At 36.3% G+C, this 26,387-nt stretch overlaps 1 protein-coding gene across 17 annotated transcripts in view; it reads right to left on the minus strand.

Moving 5' to 3' along the window:
- Window positions 1–26,387, minus strand: part of Rmdn2 (regulator of microtubule dynamics 2) — a 102,933-nt gene that overhangs the window by 61,184 nt on the left and 15,362 nt on the right. For all 17 annotated transcript variants that reach the window (XM_087216471.1, XM_087216470.1, XM_087216469.1 and 14 more), the window contains 2 exons: window positions 3,943–4,117; window positions 3,039–3,141 (listed from right to left, as the gene is read on the minus strand). In XM_087216471.1, the coding sequence (XP_087072597.1) occupies window positions 3,039–3,141; window positions 3,943–4,117 (278 nt within the window). The remainder of the gene's footprint in view (window positions 1–3,038; window positions 3,142–3,942; window positions 4,118–26,387) is intronic.

Here is a 26,387-nt window from a genome sequence, read left to right on the forward strand (position 1 = left end):
AGCCAGTGTATTTGTGAGATTTCTACTGTAGCTTGTATAACAAGGGGAAATACTAAGTCTGTACTATCAGGAAACCCCCTAGGGAGAATTCTGGCTGACTATAGCTACAAACCTTTGACTAAGAAAAAAGATGATTTATTATTATAATACAATACGGTCTATGTACCTGAAAGTACACTCTGATTTAATGTAATTGTTTTATGTGTTCTTATAGCTTGATCATTAATCTGTGTTTTTGATATTGTTGTTTAATGTAATCATTTTATGTGGATTTTTGTCCATTATTCTGTTTATGCTAATTGGCTTGATACAGGCTACAAACAATTCTGACAGCTGGTAGCAGTGGTCCTTTTGGAAACTTAGCTACATGAGGGTCTCCCCTCTCTGGGTGACCCCAGGTGACTAGGGTCTTAATGGAGGTATCAGGGTAACTGACTTATGATATATCATAAGGAACAACCTCAGTAAAACATACATTGTTCCCGGGTTAGGAAGAACTGAGCTTATCTGGGAGGTCTGTGTAAGGGAGTGGTCACTACACACTTTGAGCTACTTTATACCCTTTGGTGTTTACAGCTTTCCAATACACATGAAAAGGGAATATCCAGCCCATTGGTGCTGCTCAGAGAAGGAATCCTTATAAGCAACACATTCTGACCCAAAGTATACCCCGGCATGGACACTTGCTTTAGTCAACAGACAATCCCCTAACAAATTCAGTTCTAAAAACAGCATTGGGAAAAACTTAATTCAAAATTGGCCAAAGTAAACCGCTCCCAAAGTCCTAAGATAACTGTGACCATTGGGAACATCAAAACCCACTACTCCCACTTCACAACTGGTAGAAATGACCTTTGTGATGTTCAATAATCAAGATGTGGAGGCCGAAAGCAAGGTGGGTGAAAGGGCTAAGAGGATACATAAAATTTTGGCCCTAACCCTCCAAGGTCATCCACCACCCAGGGGATAACAGGGTCCCTAAAAAGGGGGCTTGCAACTCACCCGAGTCACCTAATTTCTGAATCAGGGGGATTTTGGAGACCTCAGAGAGTAGGAGCTAAGCAGTTATATTCTACAAAGAGCTAGGGTAATTGGGAGGGGCATGTCCCCAGCACTTTCAAGGAAAGTCACCTGGTCAGCAAGACCCAAACTTATCTCGACAGATGATACAATGTGTAGTGGGAAAAAACTAAAGAAGCCAACAGGTTACCATCAAGGCACCAAAAGTAACCTTTATGAAAAACACTGATTGACCCTAATAGTAGAAACAAAAAAGGCTAATTTTTTCCCCTCATAGGGCCTACCTATTGGGTCTTAAACACTCAGTAGAGAAGTATAAACAAAGGCAAATGTGCTATTACCAGGGTAAAACAAACATCATACACACACGATTAGAAGGAAAAGACAATTGTCCTTTAAAATAGAACTCTAGATGTGACTAGGCACTCTAGGAACTCAATTCTCATTTCATTCTCTTCTTTCACAATAGTTTACCAGAAAACTTGCAAAGCCCGGTTGGCCAGAATTCTCATTCTTTCCAGGCTGAGGAACAGACTAGACAGTGGGGGATTTATAACATGGACTTAGATGCTAGGCCTCCACATGTACAATAGGTAACAAAAAACAGGATGGAGCTTGGCATGTCTACATTCATTTTTATATCTGTCTCCTTCAGTATCTCAAAACTTGATCTTTGCTCAGCTCTGTATTTATGTAGGTATGTAGGTAATCCCTTAAGGAGTATCTATTTAAAAACTGTTCATACAGATTTCTTAATCCTGATTTTATCTAACATATCTCATCTTTCTTCAACACTAGGACACCAAGATAAGAGTAAAGTATTTTCAAGATTTGCAGGACATTCAATTGCCAGCTTTTTTTTTTTTTGGTACCAGGGATTGAACTTGGGACCTTGCGCTTACGAGGCATGTGATGGAACCACTGAGCTAAGTCCCCGGCCCTCAATTGCCAGGTTTTACAACATCCTGTTTCAGAACCTCTGGAGCACCACCTAAGTCTCCAGTCATTGTTCTAAATTTACAGTAACCTAGGATTCCAGGAAAATCAGAACCTCACATACAGATCGCCTCATGACAGAACTGAAGCTGGGCCCCAAAATAAGAGCAATCATCTCATGGGAACTGGATTGTTCCCTCCCCTCAAATCATAAGGACTTCTCCAAAGCCACCTCCCAGAATCATTCCCAAGATAATGATCAACCAGACTATGGCCTGACCATGATTTCCTACTGTCCTCCTATCTAAATTTCTCCCTAAGCCTCATGTGCTCATAGTTGAGGCTTTTGGGAGGTGGCTGTATCATGGGTGTGCAATAACTAGATTAGTCCTCTGATTGGTTTAGCATGAGTAAACCATGGTATGGGTGGATTAGTCCTCTGATGGTAGTACTCTGGATTAGTTCTCTGATTGGTTTAGCATGGGTAAACCCATGGTATGGGTGTGGGTAATGGGGTGAACCACCTGGGTGTGGGTGACACCAACCAATGGGCTTGTAGCCTTAGTGGAATAAAAAGGGAAAGGAAGGCTCCCTGTTTTGCTACCTCCTGCCTGCATGCCATGAACTATTTCTCCTCTGCTGTGCCACCATGCCTTGGAACCAGCCAACTATGGACTGAAACTTCTATAAACTGTGAGCTAAAATAAACTTTTCCTCCTTCAACTTGTGGGGGTCAGGTATTTTTCCCCAGCAATGAGAAAGTACTGTAACTAAGACACCTGCCCTGCCAGCTATGCAAACCCCCAACCCTTGCTTTTGTTCATATTTTCTGTAAAATCTCAAAGTTTGTTAGTTCCTCAAAGGCAGATCTTGAACCTGTTTACATATCATTCCTGATATGGCAATGCTGATTAAAGCTCTTTTACTGTCCTTCACCACTGCTCCTCTCATCACTCTGACTGGCATTTTGGGATAGAGCCTGGTCTGTGGGGACCCCCTGAGCTGGGCTTTCACCCTAAAACTCCAGCAATAGTTTACTGGAATTACTGCTTGAGAATAATCTATCTTGAAAAAATACTTACCAATATTAGCATAATGTTTCTTCTCCCATGTATTTGTGGACAGCTCAAACATGTCTCCGTAAGCTCGAGCAAACCGCCACACAAATTCTATTTCATCCTTAAACTAAAAAGATAAAATTACATCTTAGATTAAGTCGGTAATGTATAGTCAGTCAGACTATAATTGTCTTCCACTATGCTTTTAAAAATTTGGGTGGAGATTTTTAAGTTTTAAAAAATTTTATTAGTAGGCAATAATTGTATATCTTTATGGGTTACCATGTGATGCTTTGGCACATTTATAAAGTATGTATTGATACTTAGGATACTTAGGGTTTAGGCAATGTGTTTGGTGTGGCTAAGTTCTTGAACAAATATTAATTTAAACTGTACATGGGAAAGAAAGAGGCTTATTTCTTTTTGGGATATTGTATACACCCCATTCCCTTTTTAAAGTGGTGGTGGTGAGAGGAAATGGCTTTTCAATTCAGATCCAACATTAAACACTGCAAAATGACCACTAGGAGAAATTGCTTTACACACTGATAGCTATTATACTGATAATAACGTAGAAAATTTAAAATACCTTTTTTTTTTGCTCCCCACAGAAGATGCACTATATGCCTTGGCCTAATGTCTTCTTTATCAGTTGTAAAATAAGTCTTAATTACACAAAATAACAAAAAATCAGATAAAAGTAAATCTGTAAGGTTATAAGCCTAGTTCCTATTTTTATTACCTTAAGTTAGTCTAACTAAATCTTATATTTACTTTTGAAAAGTTTTAGCCATTTTACAGAAAAATTTCACATTAGTTTCTTAGGTTATGTGGACATAACGTCATTAGTACGGTCGTAATGCGAATGGGTTAACAGATTAAGTAAAATAAAAACTAAATAAACATGCTCTTGTCACGTGGCTCTTACCTTTTCTTTGTGCTCACACAGTAGCTCAAAACTCTCCATCTTGCCAGACTGAGTCATGCGTAAATGATCTGCCTTCTGAAGAAGGATATCTAACTTTAAGTCCTCTATCTCTGTGTTAAATGGCTTAGGCACTGAAAAACTCTGTTCTTCTGTGTCAGTATTAGCTGTGATGTACCTAAAATTGCAGAAATAATTATCAACTCCTTTGAAAGCTATGCATAATGAAGAGAGCGATCCTTTTAAAATGCCAGTGAAATTATGCCTCTTTTATACTTGAAATTATCATGGCGCTGTCACACAGAAAAGAAGATAATCTACAAGCCCGTGTGCCAGTGATGGCAAATCTTTAGATACAAACAGCCCGCTGCAGCATGCATACCACAGGTTTCCCACTATTGCTTATACAATTTACTCCCCAACTCACTTTTTGCCATTCTCACTCATTCAATGTCAGTCTGGTCTCATACCTATTCTCTAAGCCTGATAAGCACACTCCTACCTGAGGACCTTTACTTGCTTTTTTTTCTGATGTAATACTCTTCCCTCAGACAGGCACATAATCCATACCCTCACCTCCATCAATGGCATTTTCTCAGTGTGGTCCACTGAGATCCCTCTGTGTAATGTTGCAACTCCTACACTCCCTTCACCTGCAATCTCCCAAATCATGCTTGACTTTTTCCCCATAGCATATATTATCTTTTGATATGTTATCTACATCAGTAACCTACTACATGTGCTGTTATTTTGTTAGTGTCTGCTCTACTGGAATGCATGGTCTCTGATGTTAGCGCTCACTAATTGATGTACCAAGGGCCAAGAACAGTACTTGGCACAAAATACTATTCACTAGAGCTGAATGGATGATCCAGAGTTATAGGAAATCGCTGGTACTCAAAACTATGTGTGTGCATTTACATATGTGTATTTAATTTTTAAAAATTAATACCACACTTCACACTTCATTTTTGGTGGCATACAATGCAAGGAATTTATATTTATTAAAACACTGCCTGTTTTAAGGAGGTATAAAAAGATATGCAACATATAAGACAAAAAGGCAGAAATACTGAGAAAATATAAAGGCAAAAAAACCCAAAGGAGGTCAATAAAAAAATACTAAAAAAATACAAAAAATAAAAATATTAAAAAAATGTTTTATATCTATATCCTTGCAACAAGGGACACAAATGTAGCTCTTAGTTTCCAAGCAGCTAATGCAATGAGTCACATAACCTGCAGTCCCCATTAGTTAGAAAGAAAGAAAGAAAGATGAAACGAGTTCTTGAGAGAAATGCAATCATTTCCAAGTACCAAGACTCAAAAGAAATTTCAAAGGACTTATAAAGAATACACTGATATGAAATTCGTATCCAACTTCTTCTTTTTTTCCCATTAAGTTTTTGGTACATTTTAGGTATAAAATACAGTTACATACATCATTGGGATCTTGTACCATTACATGAGTCTCTTGGTTCTTATTTTTGTTTCCCCTTCCCTTGCCCTCCCTTCACCCCCTCCACCCTTCCCTATTTACAAAGACTTTGTTTCCATTTTTTCCCTTTTCTCATATGTTTTCTTTTTCCTTCTTTCCTTTCCCCTTCCTCTCCCACTTCCCCTGCTCCTTTAGACCTTTTCTTCCTATTACACAATATCAATTATACATTTTTAAAATTACAATATCAAGATCTAGGAGGCATTACCACAGATTTTACAGAATTTAAAAGGATATAGAAAGCATATCACAAAAATCTTTTTTGAAATAAATTTGACAACTTCTAGGAAGTACCTTGGAAGACAAATTAATGAAATTAACTCTGGAGGGAATATAAAATTTGAATAGCACCTATTAAAGAAAGTATATTCCTAGCTTGAAAACCTACCTATATGACAACAGCAGGCTCATATACATTTTAACTGATAAATTATATCAAACATTTAAAGCAGCAAAAAGAAGGAACACTTCTCCCCTCATTTTAGGAAATCAACATTGTGCTAATCCTAAAACTGGATAAAGATAATAGAAGAAAAAAGTATGAACATAGATAGAAATTTGGTTAACAAAACAAACTGTTAGAAGTCAGATCTGGCAGTATGTAGAAAGCAGTTTTAGTATATGGCTGGCAGTGTTGGTTCAGCATTGGAAGATCCACCCCCATAAGTTATCATTTTAACAGAGGAAAGGAAAAAGCCATATGATCCTGTCAATACTTGAAGAGAAAGTATTGAACTAAAATTTTTAGCTGTTCATGGTAAAAGCTATCAGGAGACTAGAAGTAGAACAGAACCTTCTCAACTGATCAAAGACATGTACTCCATACTTCCAGCAAAAATGCCTTATATGAATGGAGAAGGTACAATGCTTTCTCCCTAAGGTGGGGAACAAGGGCAGATATGCCTACTCTTCATCTGTCCATTAAACTTTGAAACACAGGCCCAAATCAAAATAGTCTGGGAATAAAGTGACACAATTAGGATAGGATTGGCAAGGTAGAAGTAAAATCTTTATATGTAGATGAAATGATCATCTACAGAGAAAATACTAAGAAATTTCGAGGACTCCCTAGAACTTGTATTTGAATTTAGCAGGATTAGAAAACACAAGGTTTATATAAAAATTCAGATCTGTGTATACTTGATATAAATAAAGAATTGGATATTGAAATTTAAAAGTTATGTAGGAGTACAAAGGACCTAGAAAAGTAAAAAGAAAAAGGAAAAAAAAAGTGTTGGAAGACATTTAGTACCTAATTTTAAGACTTCCTCTAAAGCTACAGTAATGAAAGCAGTGTTGGTGTAAGGAAAGACATATAGATCATTTGAATAAAACAGAGAATCTAGAAATAGAACCACACATATATGGCCCACTGAGTTTTGAAAGATTATTTAACATTAACATTTTATAGAACATAAACTCAATTCAAGAGCAGAGGAAAAGATAGTGTTTTGAGCAAATGGCACTAGAACACCTGGTATCTGTTTGTAAAAAATTAACCATAACCCTTTATTTCCATATATAAAAATAACTTGAAAGGATCTATGAACCTAAATATGAAAGATTAAACTATAAAACTTAAAGAAGAAATTATAAGGGAAAATGTTTATGAATTTAGGGTAGGCAAGAACTTCCTAGGATACAAAAAACATGATGTATAAAAGAAAAAAATTGATAAACGAGATTCCATCAAAATTTAGAACTTTAAATGACATTGTTAAAATGGAAAATAGTTCTTAAACAGACCATATTTATAATCCATATAACATATGACCAGAATATATAAAGAACTCCTACAGCTCATTAATAGACAACCCAATTAAAAAGTAGACACAAGATGATGATAAATAGCCAGTACAGCACAAGGAAAGGTGTGCAACACTAGAATCGGAAAAATACTAATCAGTACAATAACAAGATTGAATTATACACTCATTAGGGAGATGAAGTTAAAAGTTTTAAAAGAACAAATGTCAGCTTAGGTGTGAACCAGTTAGAACTTTCTAATACTGCTAATTTGAATGTAAAATGATAAAACCATTTTGGAAAACAAAATAGAAATTTCTTGTATTACTGTTAAGAACCAACAATCCTGTTCTTAAGTTTTTACTTGAGAGGAATGAAAACACATGTTCACAATAGATTTGTACATACAAGTTGACTATCCCTTATCTGAAATTCTTGGGACCAGATTGTTTCAGATTTTCGTTTGAAAGCCACTTTAACTGCAAAGAGGAGAGCTACTCCTGCTTTTTTTTTTCAGGTTCCAGTTACATGGAGTATTGTTTTCCACCCTTTAACTTTCAGACTACGAGTTTCTTTTTGAATTAAATGTGTTTCTCGTATGTAGCATACTGTTGGATCTTGCATCTTGACCCATTCTGCCAGTCTATTTCTTTTGATTGGTGAATTGAAATCATTAACATTGATGGTTATAACTCATACATATTGACTTATCATTGTCATGACTTTTTCTGTTCATTGGATTCTCCCCCTTTGCATTTAATTTCTTGTTATGCCTGATGGATTCATTCTGCTGGGCTTCCTGGGGTTGTGATCCTCATTGTCTTTTCCTAGGATATTGTCTAAAATTTTTTGGAGTACTGGTTTGATATTCACGAAGTACCTAAGGTGCTCTTTGTCATGAAAGTATCTCGTTTCTCCATCAATTTTGAAAGATAATTTTGCAGGGTACATCAATCTGGGTTGGAGGCTGTTTTCCTTTAGGGCTTGGAATATGCCACTCCAAGCTCTTCTTGCCTTGAGGGTTTGCATTGAGAAGTCTTCTGTGATTCTGATGGGCTTTCCTTTGTATGTGATTTGTTTCTTTTCTCTAACTGCTTGTAGAACTTTGTTCTTCTGTTGGGTTTCTGGAATCTTAACAATTATATGCCTACGTGTAGATTGTTTTTGATCAAGGTTAGCTGGAGTCCTATATGCCTCACTTATCTGTATGTCAATTTCTTTTCTCCTGTTTGGGAAGTTTTCTGCCATCAGTTCTGTGAAGAGTTTTTTCATGTCGTCTGCACTCTCTTTTTCTTCATTGACTCTGATCAGTCTTATGTTATCCTTCTTTGCATCTTCTAGCAGCTGCTGGATTGATTTCTCATGGTCCCTTACAATTTTAAAGAAATCTTTCTTTTCCTGTTCACTAATTGCAATCTTATCTTCTATATCTGAAATTCTGTCCTCACATTGGCTCATTTTGCTGCATAGACTTTCAATGGGGCTTTTAATCTCCTGGAAATCTGTTTGCATCTGTTGTTTGGATTCCATTTGTTTCCTATGTTGGGATTCCATCATGTTCCTCAGCTCATCTCTAGATTTATTAATCATGTCTTGCACTATGAGCACAAACTCTGCTGTTATGAGGGAAATTATTTCTGATTTCATTTTTTCCAGGTCCTCTTTTGTTGCCAGTTCAGGGAGTCCAGATGGGGTTGTGCATCAGAGTGTTCCATCTCATTTCCCTTTGGGGTTGCTGTGGGTGATCTGGAAGTCTGGTTTTGAGAATTGTTTGTGTCTTCTCATTTAGACGGGGGTGGTGGTGGTGCTGCTGCTGCTGCTGGTGCCAGTGCAGCTCACTTCCTGTCTGCTGGCCAGGGTGGTATGGTGGCCCGGAAGCCTCCTCTTTGCACTGGGAACAGCTCACCTCCTATGTGCTGGTGGGGGTGGTACAGCAGCCCAGAAGCGGTATCCAACTTTGTCAAAAATATTATTAATAAAAAAATCTCTTCTTCCACTTGCTTAAACTAAAAACTTGGAATCATCTTTTATTCTCCTTTTTTCTTGTAAGCAACATCCAGTCTGTTGGCAAATCTTTTTGTCTGTCTTCAAAATATATACAGAATATAGTCATTTTTATCACCTCTCCCTAAAACTTTCCTGGTCTAAATCATCAATACGTCATCAAATTACAGTACTGTAATGGCCACCTCTCACAACTTCTTAGTTTAGTTCTTGACTCTTACAGTCTATTCTCAACATAGTAGCTAGAGGAATCCTTCAAAAACCCCAATCAGACCATGTCACTTCTTTGATTAAAATCCTCCCATAGATGCCCAAATCTGAGCAAAAATCCTAAGCTCTGGAACTAATCTACAAGGTCCTACATAATCTGGTCCAATATCTCTGACTTCATCTCCTCCCACTTTCCTGATTTCTCAAAGCATTCCAGGAACTCTGAATCCTTTGATATTCCTTGAATACATCAGTTACTGTCTTGCTTTAAGAGCTTTGTATATGCTATTTCTTTCTGACTGGTGCTTTCTTCCCTGAATATCCATATAGCTTACTTCCTATTTCATATTCTTGTTTGTTGAAATGTAATTTATTACTGTAGATGACATGGCTATTTACATAGATAACACAAATTTTCTACAAATTATGAGATTAATAAGTGAGTTTAGCAAATTGGCAGATACAAGATTAACATAAGAAAGTTTATTTCTATACATCACCAGTTAGAACAAAGCCCAAGAAAGCATAAAGAAAATATTCTATTATGAAATGACCTAAATTCATGAAGAAATATATCCTGTATATAGCTAAGAAGACCAAGTATCATAAATATGCAAATTACCTCCAGAGTAATATACAGATTCAATACAATCCAATTTTAAAGCCCCAAAGGAATTTTAATGGAATTTAATAAAATGATTCTAAAAGTTACATAGAAATAGAGTCCAGAATAGTTAAAGCATTTTTGAGGAAAAAAAGCAAGGAGAAAAGACTTATCCCAACATTCACTGGAACCTACTATTAAGATGCAATAATGTAAGTCAGTGTTGTATTGGTAAAATGCCCAAACTGAAAAGAAAACAGTAAAGTTATCTCTACTCATAGTTGACATCATCTCTGTATGTAAAAATCCTAAGGAACACACACACACACACACACACACACACACACACACACACACAATATTCCCTATTAGAACTAACAGACAAGTTCAGAAAGGGTTGTAGGATATAAGATCATATCCAGAAATCAAGTGTATTTCTACACTGTGAGGGACAAACCAAAGATGAAGTGAATAAAACAATTTCAATTGTGATATAACTTAAAAGAATATAATTGTTAGAAATACATTTAACAAGACCTGAGGACCAGTGGAACACATTAGAAGATGCAGAAACAACTCCAGACACACTCAACCATCTCATCTTCGATAAAGGAGCCAAACACCTTCACTTGAGGAAAGAGCCTCTTTAATAAATGGTGCTGGAAAAGTTGGGTTTCAACTTGTCAAAGATTAAAACTAGGCCTATATCTCTCACCATGCACTAAACTAAAATCGAAATGGATTAAAGATCTAAATTTAAAATAGAAACGCTGAACTGGCTGGAACAGAGGTTAGGTAGAACTATTGAAGACATTGGTACAGAAAAAGATTTTATGAACAAAACCTCAGTTGCCTGTGAACTAGCACAAACAATCAACAAGTGGGATCTCTTCTTATTAAAAAGCTTCTGCACAGCAAGAGAAACCACCAGCAGTGTGAAGAGACAATCCATAATGTGGGAAAAAATCTTCACCTGCTGTTCCTCAGACAAAGGCCTACTATCTGGAATCTATAAAGAACTTTAAAAGATCAGACCTTTCAAATTTAAAGACCCAATCTGAAAATGGGCATCTGAAATGAACAGACATTTCTCAGACAAAGAAGTAGAAATAGCAAATAAACACATGAAAAATGTTCAACATCAATGGTCATTTGATAGATGCAAATGAAAACAATGCTGAGATTCCACCTCACCCAAGAAAGAATGGCTGCTATCATGAAATCAACCAATAACAAATGCTGACAGGGCTGTGGGGAAAGAGGAACCCTGCTCCACTGCTGGTGGGAGGGTCGACTGGTGCAACCAGTGTGGAAATCAGTATGGAGATACCTCAAAGAACTAGGACTGGAAATCCCATTTGATCCAGCTATTCCCCTGCTGGGTTTCTTCTCCAAAAAAATTAAAAGAATCATACCACAGTGATATATGTGCACCCATGTTCATAGCAGCACAGTTTGTAATAGCTGAAACTTGGAAACAGCCCAAATGCCCATCAACTGGAGACTGGATAAAGAAGATGTGGTTTTTTAATAAAATGGAGTACTACTCAGCCATAAAAAATGAGAAATAAGAGTCATTTATAGCTAAATGGATGCACATTGAGGCAATACTCTTCAGTGAAATAAATAGGACACACATGTATAAATACTGAATAGTTTCTCTGGTGTGAGAAACTGAAAGTGTAAATAAGGACTAAAAGGTATAATAGATAATGTGAAATAGGAAGAAAAGGGGCAAAGGGGTGGGGGAAGTGGGAGGGGTAGGGAAAAGGAAAGAAGGGAATGGAATTAATATGAGAAAATAGAAAAATGGAAACAAAGTCTTTGTTAATAGGGAGGGATGGAGGGGTTGAATGGAGGGCAGGGGAAGGGGGAAAAATCAGAATGAAGAGAGATTATGTAAAGGTGCAAATTTCCAATGATGAATGTCATTATATTGTATATCTAAAATGTACCAATGATGAGAATGAATAATTGATAATGCAAAATAGGATGAAAAGGTCCAAAGGGGTAGGGAAAGTGGGAAGGGCAGGGGAAAGCAAAGAAGGGAAAGGAAAAATTATGAAAAAATTAAAAAAATGGAAACAAAGTCTTTGTAAATAGGGAAGGGTGGAGGGGGTGAAGGGAGGGCTGGGAATGGGTTAAAATAATGAGAACCAAGTTGCATCATGTAAAGGTACAAGTTCCCAGTGAGGAATGTAAATGTACTGCATACCTAAAATGTACCAATGAGAGAATTTAAAAAATACATTTAACAAAGAAGTGTAAGACTTAATTAAAAACAATTGAAATTAAAGCTCTAGTAAGTCTAAATAAATTATAAGAAATCTCTTATGGATGGATTAGAAGAGTTGGTAATGTTAGGATAGCTAAATTTATTTACAAGAGTCAAAGCAATTCTTATTAAAATTCCAGCTGTCTTTTTCCACCCAGAAATTGAAAAATTGGTTTTAAAATTCATGTAGAGCTGAGTGAGGTGGTGCACACCTATATTTCTGGCAGTCAGAGGGGTAAAGGTGGAGGACTGATGTGAGTTTGAGGCCAGCCTAGGCTACACAGTGAGTTCAATGCTAGGCTCAACAATACAGTGAGACCCAGTCTCAAAAAATGAAACAAAACAGATTCCATCAGTAAGTGCTCTCAGATCCCAGTGAGAAACCCATGTGCACTAGACTTGGGTGGGGGCACAGAGATCCCAGCCAGGACCCCACCATGAAAAGAGCTCCACAGGTGCACAAGCAATAGGCAGAGGTACACCCAGATTCCATCTGTAAGGGCATGCAGATCCCAGCAAAAAGACCCGAAGAACAGAGTTACACTGGTGCACACAGGTCCCAGCCAGGGCCCCACCCACACACCAGCAGCTTGGGCCCAGAGGGCACAGCCAAAGACCTGCCTGGAAAAGAGCTATGCAGGTGGGCAAGCAACAGCCAGAGGGCTGCCCAGATACCATTGGTAAATGTGTGCAGACCCCAGCTAGAAGCCCACTCAGCCCCCAGCCAGAGGACTTCCCAGACAACAGCTATGCAGGGGGGCAGGCCCCAGCCAGAGGCATGCCAGATACCATCCCAAGTGTGCTCAAGACCCAGCCAGAACCCCTCCCCAACAACAGGACAGTGCAGGGATTCAGGTGACCACTCTGAACCCAAGAATAGGTGCATGGTGTGTAGGAGAGAAAAGGCCGGTCAGTGGCTTGCTGAAAATTGAAGACCACTGGGTAAACAAAAAGTTGCCTCAACAAAGGTACAGCAGGCTGCATCTGTTGAAATGAGAAGACACATAAACAGGTTTCAAAACCAGACTTCCAGATCACCTAAGGCTACCCCAAAGGGAACCGAGATGGAATAATCTGATACTCAACCACCTGGACACCCTGAACTGGCAATGAAGGAGAATCTGGAAAACATGAAATCAGAAATAATTTCTCAGATAACAACAGAGATTGTGTCCATAGTGCAAGACATGATTTATAAATCTAGAGCAGACACAGATAAAAAAATAGAGAAGCTGAGGAACATGATGCAATCCCAACATAGGAAACAAATGGAATCCATAAAACAGATGCAAACAGGTTTCCAGGAGATTAAAAACTTCATTGAAAATTTATGCAGCAGAATGAGCCAATGTGAGGACAGAATTTCAGACAGATAAGACAGGATTGCAATTAGTGACCAGGAAAAGAAAAATTTCTTAAAAATAGTAAGGGACCATGAGAAATCAACCTAGCAGCTGCTAGATGATGCAAAGAAGGATAACATAAGACTGATCGGAGTCAATGAAGAAACAGGACAGACTGCAGATGACATGAAAAAACCTGTTCAGAGAAGTAATAGCAGAAAACTTCCCAAACAGGGGAAAAGAACTTGACATACAGATAAGTGAGGCATATAGGACTTCAACTAGCCATGATAAAAAAAAACTACACCTAGGTGTATAATAGTTAAGATTTCTGAGGATGGAGCAGTTGAAGGGAGGGCAGGGGAATGGGGAAAAAATAAGAATCAAGATATATTATGTAAAGACACAAATCTCCAATGATGAATGTCATTATATTGTATATCTAAAATGTACCAATAAAATTAATTTAAAAAAGAAAAAAGATTCCAGAAACTCAATAGAAAAACAAAATTTGATAAGCAGTTAGAGAAAAGAAACAAATCACATACGAAGGAAAGCCCATCAGAATCACAGCAGGCTTCTCAATGCAAACCCTCAAGGCAACAAGAGCTTGGAGTGACATATGCCAAGCCCTAAAGGAAAACAACTTCCAAACCACATTGATGCACCCTGCAAAACTATCTTTCAAAATTGATGGAGAAATCTGTCATGAAATTGTCATTTCATGACAAAGAGCACCTGAGGAATACCAATACTTCATGAATACCAAATGAGCACTCCAAAAAATTCTAAACAATATCCTAGGAAAAGACAATGAGGATCACAACCCCAGGAAGCCCAGCAGAATGAATCCATCAGTCATGACAAGAAATTAAGTGCAAAGGGGGAGAATCCAACAAAAAGAAAAAGTTATGACAAGGAGAAGTTAATACATATCAGTTATAACCATCAATGTTAATGGTCTCAGTTCACCAATCAAAAGAAATAGACTGGCAGAATGGGTCAAGCAGCAAGATCCAACAATATGCTGCATACAAGAAACACGCTTAATTCAAAAAGAAACTCATAGACTGAAAGTTAAAGTGTGGAAAACAATACTCTATGCAACAGGAACCTGAAATAAAGCAGGAGTAGCTATCCTATTTTCCAGATCAAATGGATTTCAAACCAACACTGATTAAGAGGGACAAAGAAGGTCACGACATCCTTGTAAAGGGAAAAATCCAACAGGAAGAGATGACATTCATAAATATATATGCACCAAATACTAGTGTGCCAATCTATAAACAATGAAATATTAGAACTCAATCAAACTTGTGAACAAATGAACTTAACAGATGTTTACAGAGTGTTCCACCCCACAAAATCAGAGTACACATTCTTTTCAGCTGCACACTGGTTGTTCTCCAAAATAGATCACATTCTTGCTCATAGAACATGTTTAAGTAAGTGCAAAGGAATTGAAGTTATCCCCTATATATTATCAGACCATTGTGAGATGAAACTGGAGATCAATAGCAAAAGAAAGTGCAAGAATTTCATAAACACATGGAAATTGAACAACACGCTTCTGGATAACCAATTGGTCACAGAAGAAATTTAAGAAGAAATCAGACAGTTTCTACAATTAAATGACAACACCAATACAAAATATTGGAATCTATGGGACACAATGAAAGCAGTCTTACAAGGGAAATTCATAGCAGTGAATACTCATATTAGGAAAACAGAACAAGCTCAAATAAAAAACCTAGTGCTGAACATCAAGCTTCCAGAAAAAGAAGAGCAGGACAAACCCAAAGATCATACAAGGGAGGAAATTATAAAGATCAGAGCAGAAAGCAATGTAATGGAGAATAAGACAAAAAAAAAATCAATGAAGCAAAGAGTTGGTTCTTTGAATGAATAAACAAAATTGACAAACCCTTAGTCAATCTTATCAGGAAAAGGAAAGAAAAGACCCAAATCCATGCAATTAGGAATGAAAAGGGTAAAATTACAACGGTGATCCAATGGTGAAATTACAATGATGATCCAGAGATCATCAATACCTACTTTGAGAACCTATACACCAATAAGATAGAAAACACAGAAGAAATGGACAGATTCCTACACACGTACAAATTACCAAAGTTGAACGAAGAAGACCTAGAAATTCTAAACAACCCCAATATCAATGAAGGAAATTGAAAACGTAATTCAAAACTTACCAACAAAGAAAAGCCCAGGTCCTGATGCTTCACTGCTGAATTCTACAAGACATTTAGAGAAAAACTATTCCCACTATTGTTTAAACTCTTCAGTGAAATTGAATGGGAAGCAATACTCCCAAATTCATTCCTGGAAGCAAGCATCACCTTGATTGCAAAAGCAGAGAAATACCCAACTGAAAAGGAGAACTATAGGCCAATCTCACTAATGAACATAGATGCAAAAATCCTCAATAAGCTACTGGCAAATAGAATGCAGAAGATCATCATGAAGATCATATACCCTGACCAAATGGGATTCATCCCAGGGACGTAGAGATGGTTCAACATAAGCAAATCAATATATGTAATACACTACATTAATAAAGACTTTGTAAATAGGGAGGGATGGCGGGGTTGAAGGGAGGGTGGGGGAAGGGGGAAAAATAAGAACCAAGAGAGATTATGTAAAGGTGCAAATTTCCAATGATGAATGTCATTATACTGTATACCTAAAATGTACCAATGATTAGAATGAATAATTGATAATATGAAATAGGAAGAAAAGGTCCAAAGGGGTAGGGGTAGTGGGAGGGGCAGGGGAAAGGAAAGAAGGGAAAGGAAAAATTATGAGAAATGGAAAAAATGGAAACAAAGTCTTTGTAAATAGGTAAAGGTGAAGGGGGTGAAGGGAGGGTTGGGAATGGGGAAAAAATAAGAATCAAGATACACCACGTAAAGGTACAAGTTCCCAATGAGAAATGTAAATGTATTGTACATCTAAAATGTACCAATAAGAGAATTAAAAAAAATAGAGCCAAGTATAAAAACCGTATGATCATCTCAATAGATGCAGAAAAAGCATTCGACAAGATCCAACACCCATTCATGATAAAATCCCTAAGGAAAATTGAATAGATGGTCTCTACCTCAACCTGAGAAATGCCATGTATGAAAAAACAACAACCAATATCATACTAAGTCGTCAAAAATGGAAATCCTTCACACTAAAAACAGGAACAAAACAAGGATGTCCATTATCATCCCTCCTGTTCAATATGTTTCCTGTTGGAAACATTAGCCACAGCAATTAGACAAGAGAAAGAAATAAAAGGAATAAAGATAGGAAAGGAAGAAATGAAATTGTCACTATTTGCAGATGACATGATACTTTATGTAGAAGACCCCAAAAACGCCACCAAAAGTCTTCTAGACTTAATAACTAAATTCAGTAGAGTAGCTGGATACAAGGTCAACACACAAAAATCAATAGCTTTCCTGTACAGGAACAAGAGACTCATTAAAAGAGGAACTGGAGAAACAACTCCCTTCAGAATAGCATCCAAAAAAAATGAAATACCTAGGAATCAACCTAACAAAAGAAATCAAAGACCTCTACTCTGAAAACTATAGCACTCTGAAAAAAGAGATCAAATAGGATATCAGAAAATGGAAAGACAACCCAGGGCTGGGGATTTAGCTCAGTGGTTCCACCGCCTGCTTCGCAAGTGCAAGGACCTGAGTTTGATCCCCAGTACAAAAAAAAAAAAAAAAAAAAAAAAAAAAAAAGACATCCCTTGCTCCTGGGTAGGAAGAACCAATATAGTGAAAATGGCCATACTTCTAAAACAGCAATATAGATTCAATGACATCCCATTTGAAATTCCAGCAGCATACTTCACAGACATTGAGGAAACAAATGAAAAATTCATTTGGAAAAAGAAGAGATCTAGAATAGCAAAAGCAACTGTAGTAAATAAAGACAAGGTAGGGGGTGGTATCACAATCCCTAACTTGAAAGTGTAATACAAAGCTACTGTGATAAAACATCATGGTACTGGCAAAGAAACAGACCCAAGGATCAGTGGAACAGACTATAAGATGCAGAAAGAATTTCAGACCCACTCAGCCACCTCCTCTTTGACAAAGGAGCCAGACACCTTCACTGGAGGAAAGATAGCCTCTTTAATAAATGATGCTGGAAAAATTGGGTTTCAACTTGCTAAAGATTAAAACTAGACCTATATTTCTCACTAGGCACTAAACTAAAATGGAAATGGATTAAAAATCTAAATATTAAAGCAGAAACACTAAACTGGCTGGATGAGAGGTTAGGTAGAAATCTTGAAGATATTGGCATAGGAAAAGATTTCATGAACAAAACCTCAGTTGCACATGAACTAGCACAAAGTATCAACAAGTGGGATCACTTTTTATTCAAAAGCTTCTGCGGGGCTGGGATTTAGCTCAGGGGTTCTGGCGCATCCCTCGCAGGCACAAGGTCCCAAGTGCAAGGTCTTGAGTTCAATCCCCGGTACCAAAAAAACTTCAATAAAGAAAAGCTTCTGCACTGCCAGAGAAATCATCAACAGTGTGAAGAGACAACCCACAGTGTGGGGAAAAAAAATTTTTTTGGTATTGGGAATGGAACTCAGGACCTTGCACTTGCAAGGCAGGTGGGGGAATCACTGAGCTAAATCCCGGCCCAAACTTTTTTTTTTGGTACAGGGGACCAAACTCATGACCTTGCAACTGCCAGGCAGGCACGGTACCGCTGAGCTAAATCCCAGGCACTGGGAAAAAATTTTTACCAGCTGTTCCTCAGACAAAAGTCTACTATCTAAAATACATAAAGAACTTAAAAAATTAAGACCTCCCAAATTTAAAGACCCAATCCAAAAATGGGCATCTGAAATGAACAGACATTTCTCAAAGAAGCAGAAGTAGCAAATAAACATATGAAAAAATATTCAACATCACTGGTCATTTGAGAGATGCAAATGAAAATAATGCTGAGATTCTACCTTACCCCAGAAGGAATGCTATCATGAAATCAACCAATAACAAATGCTGGCAGGGCTCTGGAATAAAAGGAACCCTTCTCCACTGTTGGTGGGAGTGTAGACTGGTAAAACCACTGTGGAAATCAGTATGGAGATACCTCAAAATACTAGTACTGGAGGTCCCATTTGACCTAGCTATTCCCCTGCTGTTCATCTTCCCAAAAGAATTAAAAGAATCATACCACAGAGATATATGTGCACTCATATTCACAGTGGTTCAGCTTGTAATAGCTAAAACTTGGAAATAGCTAGCTAAATGGATGCATATTGAGACTATACTCTTAAGAGAAAGAAACAGGACACACGTGTGAATACTGAATAGTTTCTCTGGTGTGAGAAATCGAAAGTGTAAATAAGGATCAAAAGGTACAATAGATAATGTGAAATATAGGAAGAAAAGGGGCAAAGGGGAAGGGGAAGTGGGAGAGGTACGGGAAAGGAAAGAAGGGAATGGAATTACTATGAGAAAATTAAAAAAAATGGAAAGAAAGCTTTTGTACATAGAGAGGGATGGAGGGGTTGGAGGGAGTGCAGCAGAATGGGGAAAAAGTATGAACCAAGATACAGTATGTAAATGTACACATTTCCAATGATGAATGTAATTATATTGTATACTTCAAATGTACTAATACAATTTTTTTAATAAACCTATGTACAGAAGTAATAGCAGAAAACTTTCTGCACAGGGAAAAAGACAACATACAGATAAGTGAAGTATGTAGAACCTCGAACAGCCATGATCAGAAAAAAAAGCCACTCCATGCCATATAGTAATTAAAATACCAGAAACACAACATAAGAACAGAATCACAAAGCCTGCTACAGAAAAGCAATGAATCAACTTTAAATGAAAACCCATCAGAATTATACTACAAACCTTAAAGGCAAAGACAGCATGAAATGAAGTGTTTCAAGCTGTTAAAGAAAACAACTTCCAACCCAGACTCCTATATCCAGCGAAATTATCTTTCAAAACTTATCCAGAAGTAAGATTATTTCTATGACAAAAAAAAACACAAAACACAAATTCACAACCACCAAATCAACCCTTCAAAAAATTCTCAAGGACATCCGAGAAAGAGACAATGAAGCAAACAATGCCAAAAGGTCCAATAAAATGAATACATCAGGTAGGGCTAGCAATTAAATAGAAGAGAAAGAAAACAAAACAGCAACAGGAAATTAATACAATGGCAAGAATAACTCAATACTTATCAATTATAACTATCAATGTAAATGGATTCAACTCACCAATCAAAAGACACAGATTAGCAGACTGTATCAAGAAAAACCCCCAATGGTATGCTATATACAAGAAACATATTTAACACTAAAAGAAATTCATACACTAATTCATACACCCAACTTCATAAAACAAACTCTAATGAACACATAAGATCAGGTAACATTAATACTATTATAGAGGAGATCTCAATATCCCACTATCACAAATAAATCCACTAAACAAAAATTAACAAAGAAATATCAGAGTTGAATGAAACCTTTGAACAAATGGACATCACAGATATATACAGAATGTTCTAGCCAACAACAAAACACACAGTTTTGGCTGCACACGGTACTTTCTCCAAAATAGACCACATACTAGTTAATAAAGCATGCCTAAATAAATGCAAAAGAATCAAATTTTTACCATGCCCATTATCAGATCACAGTGCAATGAAACTAGAAATCTATAGCAAAAGAAACCACAATAACTATGCAAACATATGAATATTAAACCCAACACTCTTGAATAATCAATGGGTCAGAGATGTAATTATGGAAGAAATAAGACAGTTTCTGGAATTAAATGACAATGCCAGTACAACATATGAGGACTTATGGGATACAATGAAAACAATCCTACGAGGGAATTTTATAGTGTTGAATGCCCACATCAGAAAAATAGAACAAGCCCAAATAAATAACCTAATGATTCATCTCAAGATCTTAGGAAAACAAGAACAATCCAAACTCAGAGCTTGCACAAGGAAGAAAATTATAAAGATCACAACATAAATTAATAAAATGGAGGCTAAGAAAAATACAAAGAATCAAATCAATGAATCAAAGAGCTGGTTCTTTGAAAAAATAAATAATACAGACAAATACTTAGCCAATCTTACAGAAAGAAAGAAAGAAAGAAAAATTAATGCAACTAGAAATGAAAAAGGTGAAATCACAATGGATACTGGTGAAATCCAGAAAATTATTAGGAATTCACAAATCTAAACATCAAACAACTGGAGAACACAGAAGAAATGGAGAAAGTCCTAGATACATATGAATTGACAAAACTGAACCAAGAAGAGGTTCATCAAGAACTGAACCTTAAAAATCTTGAAAAATCCCCAAACAGGCAATGGAATTGAAGTCGTCGTCGTCATCATCATCATCATCATCATCATCATCATCATCATCATCATCACCATCATCAAAACTACCAACTAAGAAAAGCACAGGACCTGACGGACTCACAGCCAAATTCTACAAGAACTTCAGGGAAGATCTAACACTGATATTCCTCAGACTTTTAAATGAAATTGAGAAGGAAGCAGTACTTCCAAAATCATTCTCGGAAGCTAACATTATCCTGATCCTAAAAGCAGATAAGGACCCAACCAAAGAAGAGAACTATAGGTCAATTTTTGTAAAGAACATAGATGCAAAAATCCTTAACAAATATTGGCAAACAGAGTGCAACAAATCATCAAAAAGATCATGCTCCATGACCAAGGAGAGTTCATCCCAGGGATGCAAGGATGGTTCAACACATGTAAATCAATAAATGTAATTCATAAACAAGAAGACAAATCACTTGATCATTTCAATAGATACAGAAAAAGCCTTTGACAAAATCCAACATCCATTCATGATAAAAATCCTAAAGAAAATAGGTATAGAAGGTTTTTATCTCAACATGATAAAAGCCATTTATCACAAATCTACTGCCAACATCATATTAAGTGGGGAAAAGGTGAAAGTCTCCCCTATGAAATAAGGAACAAACAAGGATGTCTATTATCATTATTCCTGCCCAACATAGTCTTTGAAACATTAGTCAGAGCAATTGGCAAGAGAGAAAAATAAAATAGATTCATACAGGACAGGACAAAGGCAATATATCATTTGTAGAAGAAATGATCCTTTACTTACAAGACTCCAAAAATTCCACCAAGACTCCTAGAATTGGTAACTAAATTCAGCAGTGTGGCAGGATACAAAATAAATACATAAAAGTCAATAGCATTCCTATACACTAGTAATGAACTCACTGAAAAAGAAATTAGGAAAACAATACCATTCACAATAGCATCAAAAATTAAATATTTAGGTACTAAGTGAAAGACCTCAACAATGAAAATTAATTAGCCTGAAAATGAAATTGAGGAGAACATAAAAATATGGAAAAATATTCCCTGCTTCTGGATAGTTAGAAACAACATAATTAAAAATGGCTATACTTCCAAAACTAATTTACAGATTCAATGCAAACCCAATCAACATACCAATGTCATTTCTTACAGAGCTAGAGAAAACAATCACAAAGTGCATATAGAATCAGAAGAGACCCTGAATAGCAGAAACAATCCTGGGTAACAAACACAAAACAGGTAACATCACAACCCCAGCCTTGAAGTTATACCATTAAGGTAGAGAGATCAAAACAGCATGATACTAGCATATTAACAGGCATATGGATCAATGAAACAGAACAGAAGAAGCAGAAACAACCCCAGGCACATATAACTATTTGATCTTTGACAAAGCAGCCAAAAACAGACACTGGAGGAAAGATAGATTCTTTAATAAATGAGCTGGGAAAACTGGATATCCACATGCAGAAGATTGAGTCGAGATTCATGTACAGTGGCACCTCGGTTCATGGACTTCTTTCCATGATTCTGGTAGCAGAATTTGTTCCATGATTCTGGTTGCAACCAAATACATACTATGCTTGCAAATCATTTGCAATCAGAATCATAGGATGAATTCTGCAACCAGAATTGTGGAACGAATTAAGATTGTAAACTGAAGTACCACTGTATCTCAGCATGTACTAAACTAAAATCAAAATGGATCAATGATCTAAATGTTAAAACAGAAACAATCTGCTGGAAAATAAAATAGTATGTACAACTCTTAAAGACATAGGCATAGGCAAGGACTTTCTAAGCAGAATCCCAATGGCACAAGACTCAACAACAGGATTATATCAAATTAAAAAGCTACTGTACAGTAAAGGAAAGAACCAACAGACTGAAGAGACAAACTATAAAATGGGAAAAATACCTTGCCAGCTCTTTTACAGACAGAGGAATACCTACAAAGAACTAAAAAATTAGATCCCCCAAAATAAAAGACCCAATAAAAAATTAGGCAACTAAAATAGACACTCCTCAGAAGAAGTACAAATGGCCAATAAATACATGAAATAAGGTTGATCATCGTTGGCCATCAGAGAAATGCAAATCAAAAATACACTGAGATACCATCTCACCCCAGAAAGAATGGCTATCAGCAAAAAAAAAATCTAACAATAACAAATGCTGGTGAGGAGGTGGGGAAAAAGGAACTCTATTTCACGGTTGATTGGAATGTGAATTAGTACAATCACAACTGAAATCAGCATGGAGATTCCTCAAAAAACTAAAAATAGAAATTCCATTTAACCCAGCTATCCCTCTCCTAGGTAACTTCCCAAAAGAGTTAAAATCATATTACTGGAATACATGCATACCCATTTTACAGCACCACAATTTATAATAGATGGATCTTTGAACAGCATATATGTTCATAGATAGATCAATGGATAAGGAAAATGTGGTATTTATACACAATGGAGTATTATGATGCCATAAGGATAAACTTGAGGCATTCTTAGGTAAATGGATACAAGTTGAGAACAAAATGTTAAATGAAATAAGTCAGACATAGAAGCTCAAATATCACATCTTCTTTTCTATGAGAAATACAACACACACACACACACACACACACACATACAAATAAAGAGCAAAAGAGAAGAGATAAATAAGTAGGGAGAAAAAAAATAAGTAGGGAGAAGTTCAAATACTTCCTCAAATTACATATTCCATTGTTTTATAAATATTTCAATATATATGCTAATTTGTTTCATTTATACTACTAGTTTATCTTAGAAAGTTTGTTATAATATTATGTTTCTTTTTTGTAAAAATCTTTTTTTATTGAGTAACTAATTTGAAGATAATGATACACAATGTAATAACTATTGTTATTCTCTTACTTGGTCATGAAAATGTTTTATTTTTTCATAAAAAATTCAAAAAAAACCCCAATTTTAAACAACATACATTATTAACCACATTTTAAGATAAATAAATTCAGTTTTAGATAATAGATGTTATATAGTTAGTTAACAGCTGGGCTAGGATTCATAATTGTGTGAGAATGATTCCAAACCTATCAACTGTTCTTGAAACCTTGTCCTTTTTTTGGGTTCTCACACTGTTGTTCTCTGGTTCCTCTCCCACTTCTTTGACCAATAGTTGGCTTTCTTTAGCAGATTCATCCACCTTGGCCAACTCGAGTACTGGTTCCAGAATGGTATGTACTCTGTTCTCTCTCCCCACACTATATATTCTGCTTCAGCAGAATCCATTCCCAGAGCATTTGGCTTTGTACACATACTGATGCTACACCCAGCTAATGAACAACAGTCCCTTGAGAAATGCTTCCCTCAGACCTGCTGCATCCCTTCATAAGCTGAAGGTGGGTAAGAACTCATTCTAGCAGTGGCTTCGATCTCTTAGTAGGTTGTTCTGGCATCTGGCTTCAGGATGCAAAGGTAGTAAGACTTGTGGCTTTGTTCTTGGCCTTTGGGACTGAAGTCATCTCTCTTCAAATCCTGTTACATTTTTTTAAAGAAAATGTTCAAATTGTGAGACTTTGTTTTGTTCCTGGCTGTATCTTCAGAGCTGGTACACAGACAACACACACTCAGAGAATAAGGGAGACTGCAACTGTTTATGATATGATCTATTTCCCCTCTCCTTTTTAAAAGAAATTCATGGAAGAGAAGACCTACTGGAAAATATATTAGGAAAAGATGCTCTATCTTACTACTATTCAGTGAAATATAAGTTGGAAAATGATTCATTAACATTTCATTTGTATCAGGTTGGCTAAAATTAAAAGGTTGGACAACATATAAATTTGTATAAAGAAATAAAATACACTGTTGTTAGGATTGTGAAGTGGTATACTCTTGAAGAATGACTTAGTAACTTGTAATAAATCTCATCTGTATGTCAGCACTTCAAATACATACTTTTAAGCAATTTTCCTATGTGTGCCTAAGGAATTATGAACAAAGGTGTTCAGTTAAGCTTTGATTATAAGAACAAAAAGTGGTGACAAAATATCCATCAATAGGGAAATAAGGTATATTCCTTCATGGAATGCAGCCAAGTAGTTGAAAAGAATGAAATAAGTTTACATGTACCAATATGGAAAAACCTGAAACAAGCATTTAATACAAAGGCAAGTTACAAAATATTATGTACCATATAATGCTATTTATAAGAAACATTAAGACTTTTAAAGGAAGAATGCACACCAACTTTTAAGATAAAGGTTACCATCGAAAGGAGTAGAAAGAGGATGTCACAAGGATAATGTTACTTTTTTTTAAAAAAGACTTAAACAAAAAACATTTTCTTTTTGTAAATTTTGACCTCTAAAACATTAAGCAATTCAGAATCATCATATCTGAATCTATTTATCTCAATGCCTTGAGTAATTTAAGTTCAACAACAAAACTGACTTAACAGAAGTAAATAATGGTAAGAATAAAATGCAAATGAACAGAAAGCAAAGTGTATATTTTGGTTCTTAAAAATGAAAGCTGAAGGAGTTTCGAATGAACCCTCAAAAGCTGTCTATCTGTGGTCTTGATTTCATCCTCCTCTATTATTTACGAGGTAATTCCATCCGAGGTACAAGATATTATGCCTTATATTATGTTGCTGTGATGGGGGTAGGCTCGAGCCGGGGGGGGGGGGTTCTTTTTCTTCTCAAATAATCAGCGCTCTTTCCATTAATATTATCTGAGGGAATCATATGAACCTAATGCTAAATTGAAAATATCTAGATTTTTTTTTAAAGGCCTTTTGGTCACTGTATAATCCTGCATCTAATTTTGAAATACATTTGTTCTTCCTAAAGCCCACTACGTAATAGAAGAATAATAAATGTATGACTTTAAATTAAAAGAAGATTTAACATTTTACATGGAATTTTCTAAAGCTTTACATAACATTTATCACTGAAATAATAGTTTTTGAGCCTGTAGTTTGACACAACAATATAGGTCAATTATGACAGAGAAAAAAGAAGGTAGCTTTAAAAAAATAAAGCTAAATTTTCAGAAATAAGGACTTAAATTTGAACTGTGAACTAGTGATCTTAAAAAGATTTTAAAAAATTATACTGTGTCCCTAAAGGGACCCAAACAGCCTCTAATATTATCCATCCTGTGTAAAAACAGTATTCTTCCACATACTCAGATTTTTCCATATACACAGAATACTGTGTAAAGACAGTACTCTTCCACATACTCAGATTTTCTCTAAAACTATTCTCAGCAAAAGGAACTAAAGTGGCCCTTGGAGTAGCTGATTCCATGTCTTGGAGCAGGGACAAAAACTGAATCAGTCCAACATCATTACAAAGAAGTAAAGATACTGTCA

The sequence above is a fragment of the Heterocephalus glaber genome, unplaced genomic scaffold (genome assembly GCF_053883595.1).
Source record: "Heterocephalus glaber isolate CG9 unplaced genomic scaffold, H.glaber_assembly_v1.0 deba00001457, whole genome shotgun sequence".
In the NCBI taxonomy this organism is placed as follows: Eukaryota; Metazoa; Chordata; class Mammalia; order Rodentia; family Bathyergidae; genus Heterocephalus; species Heterocephalus glaber.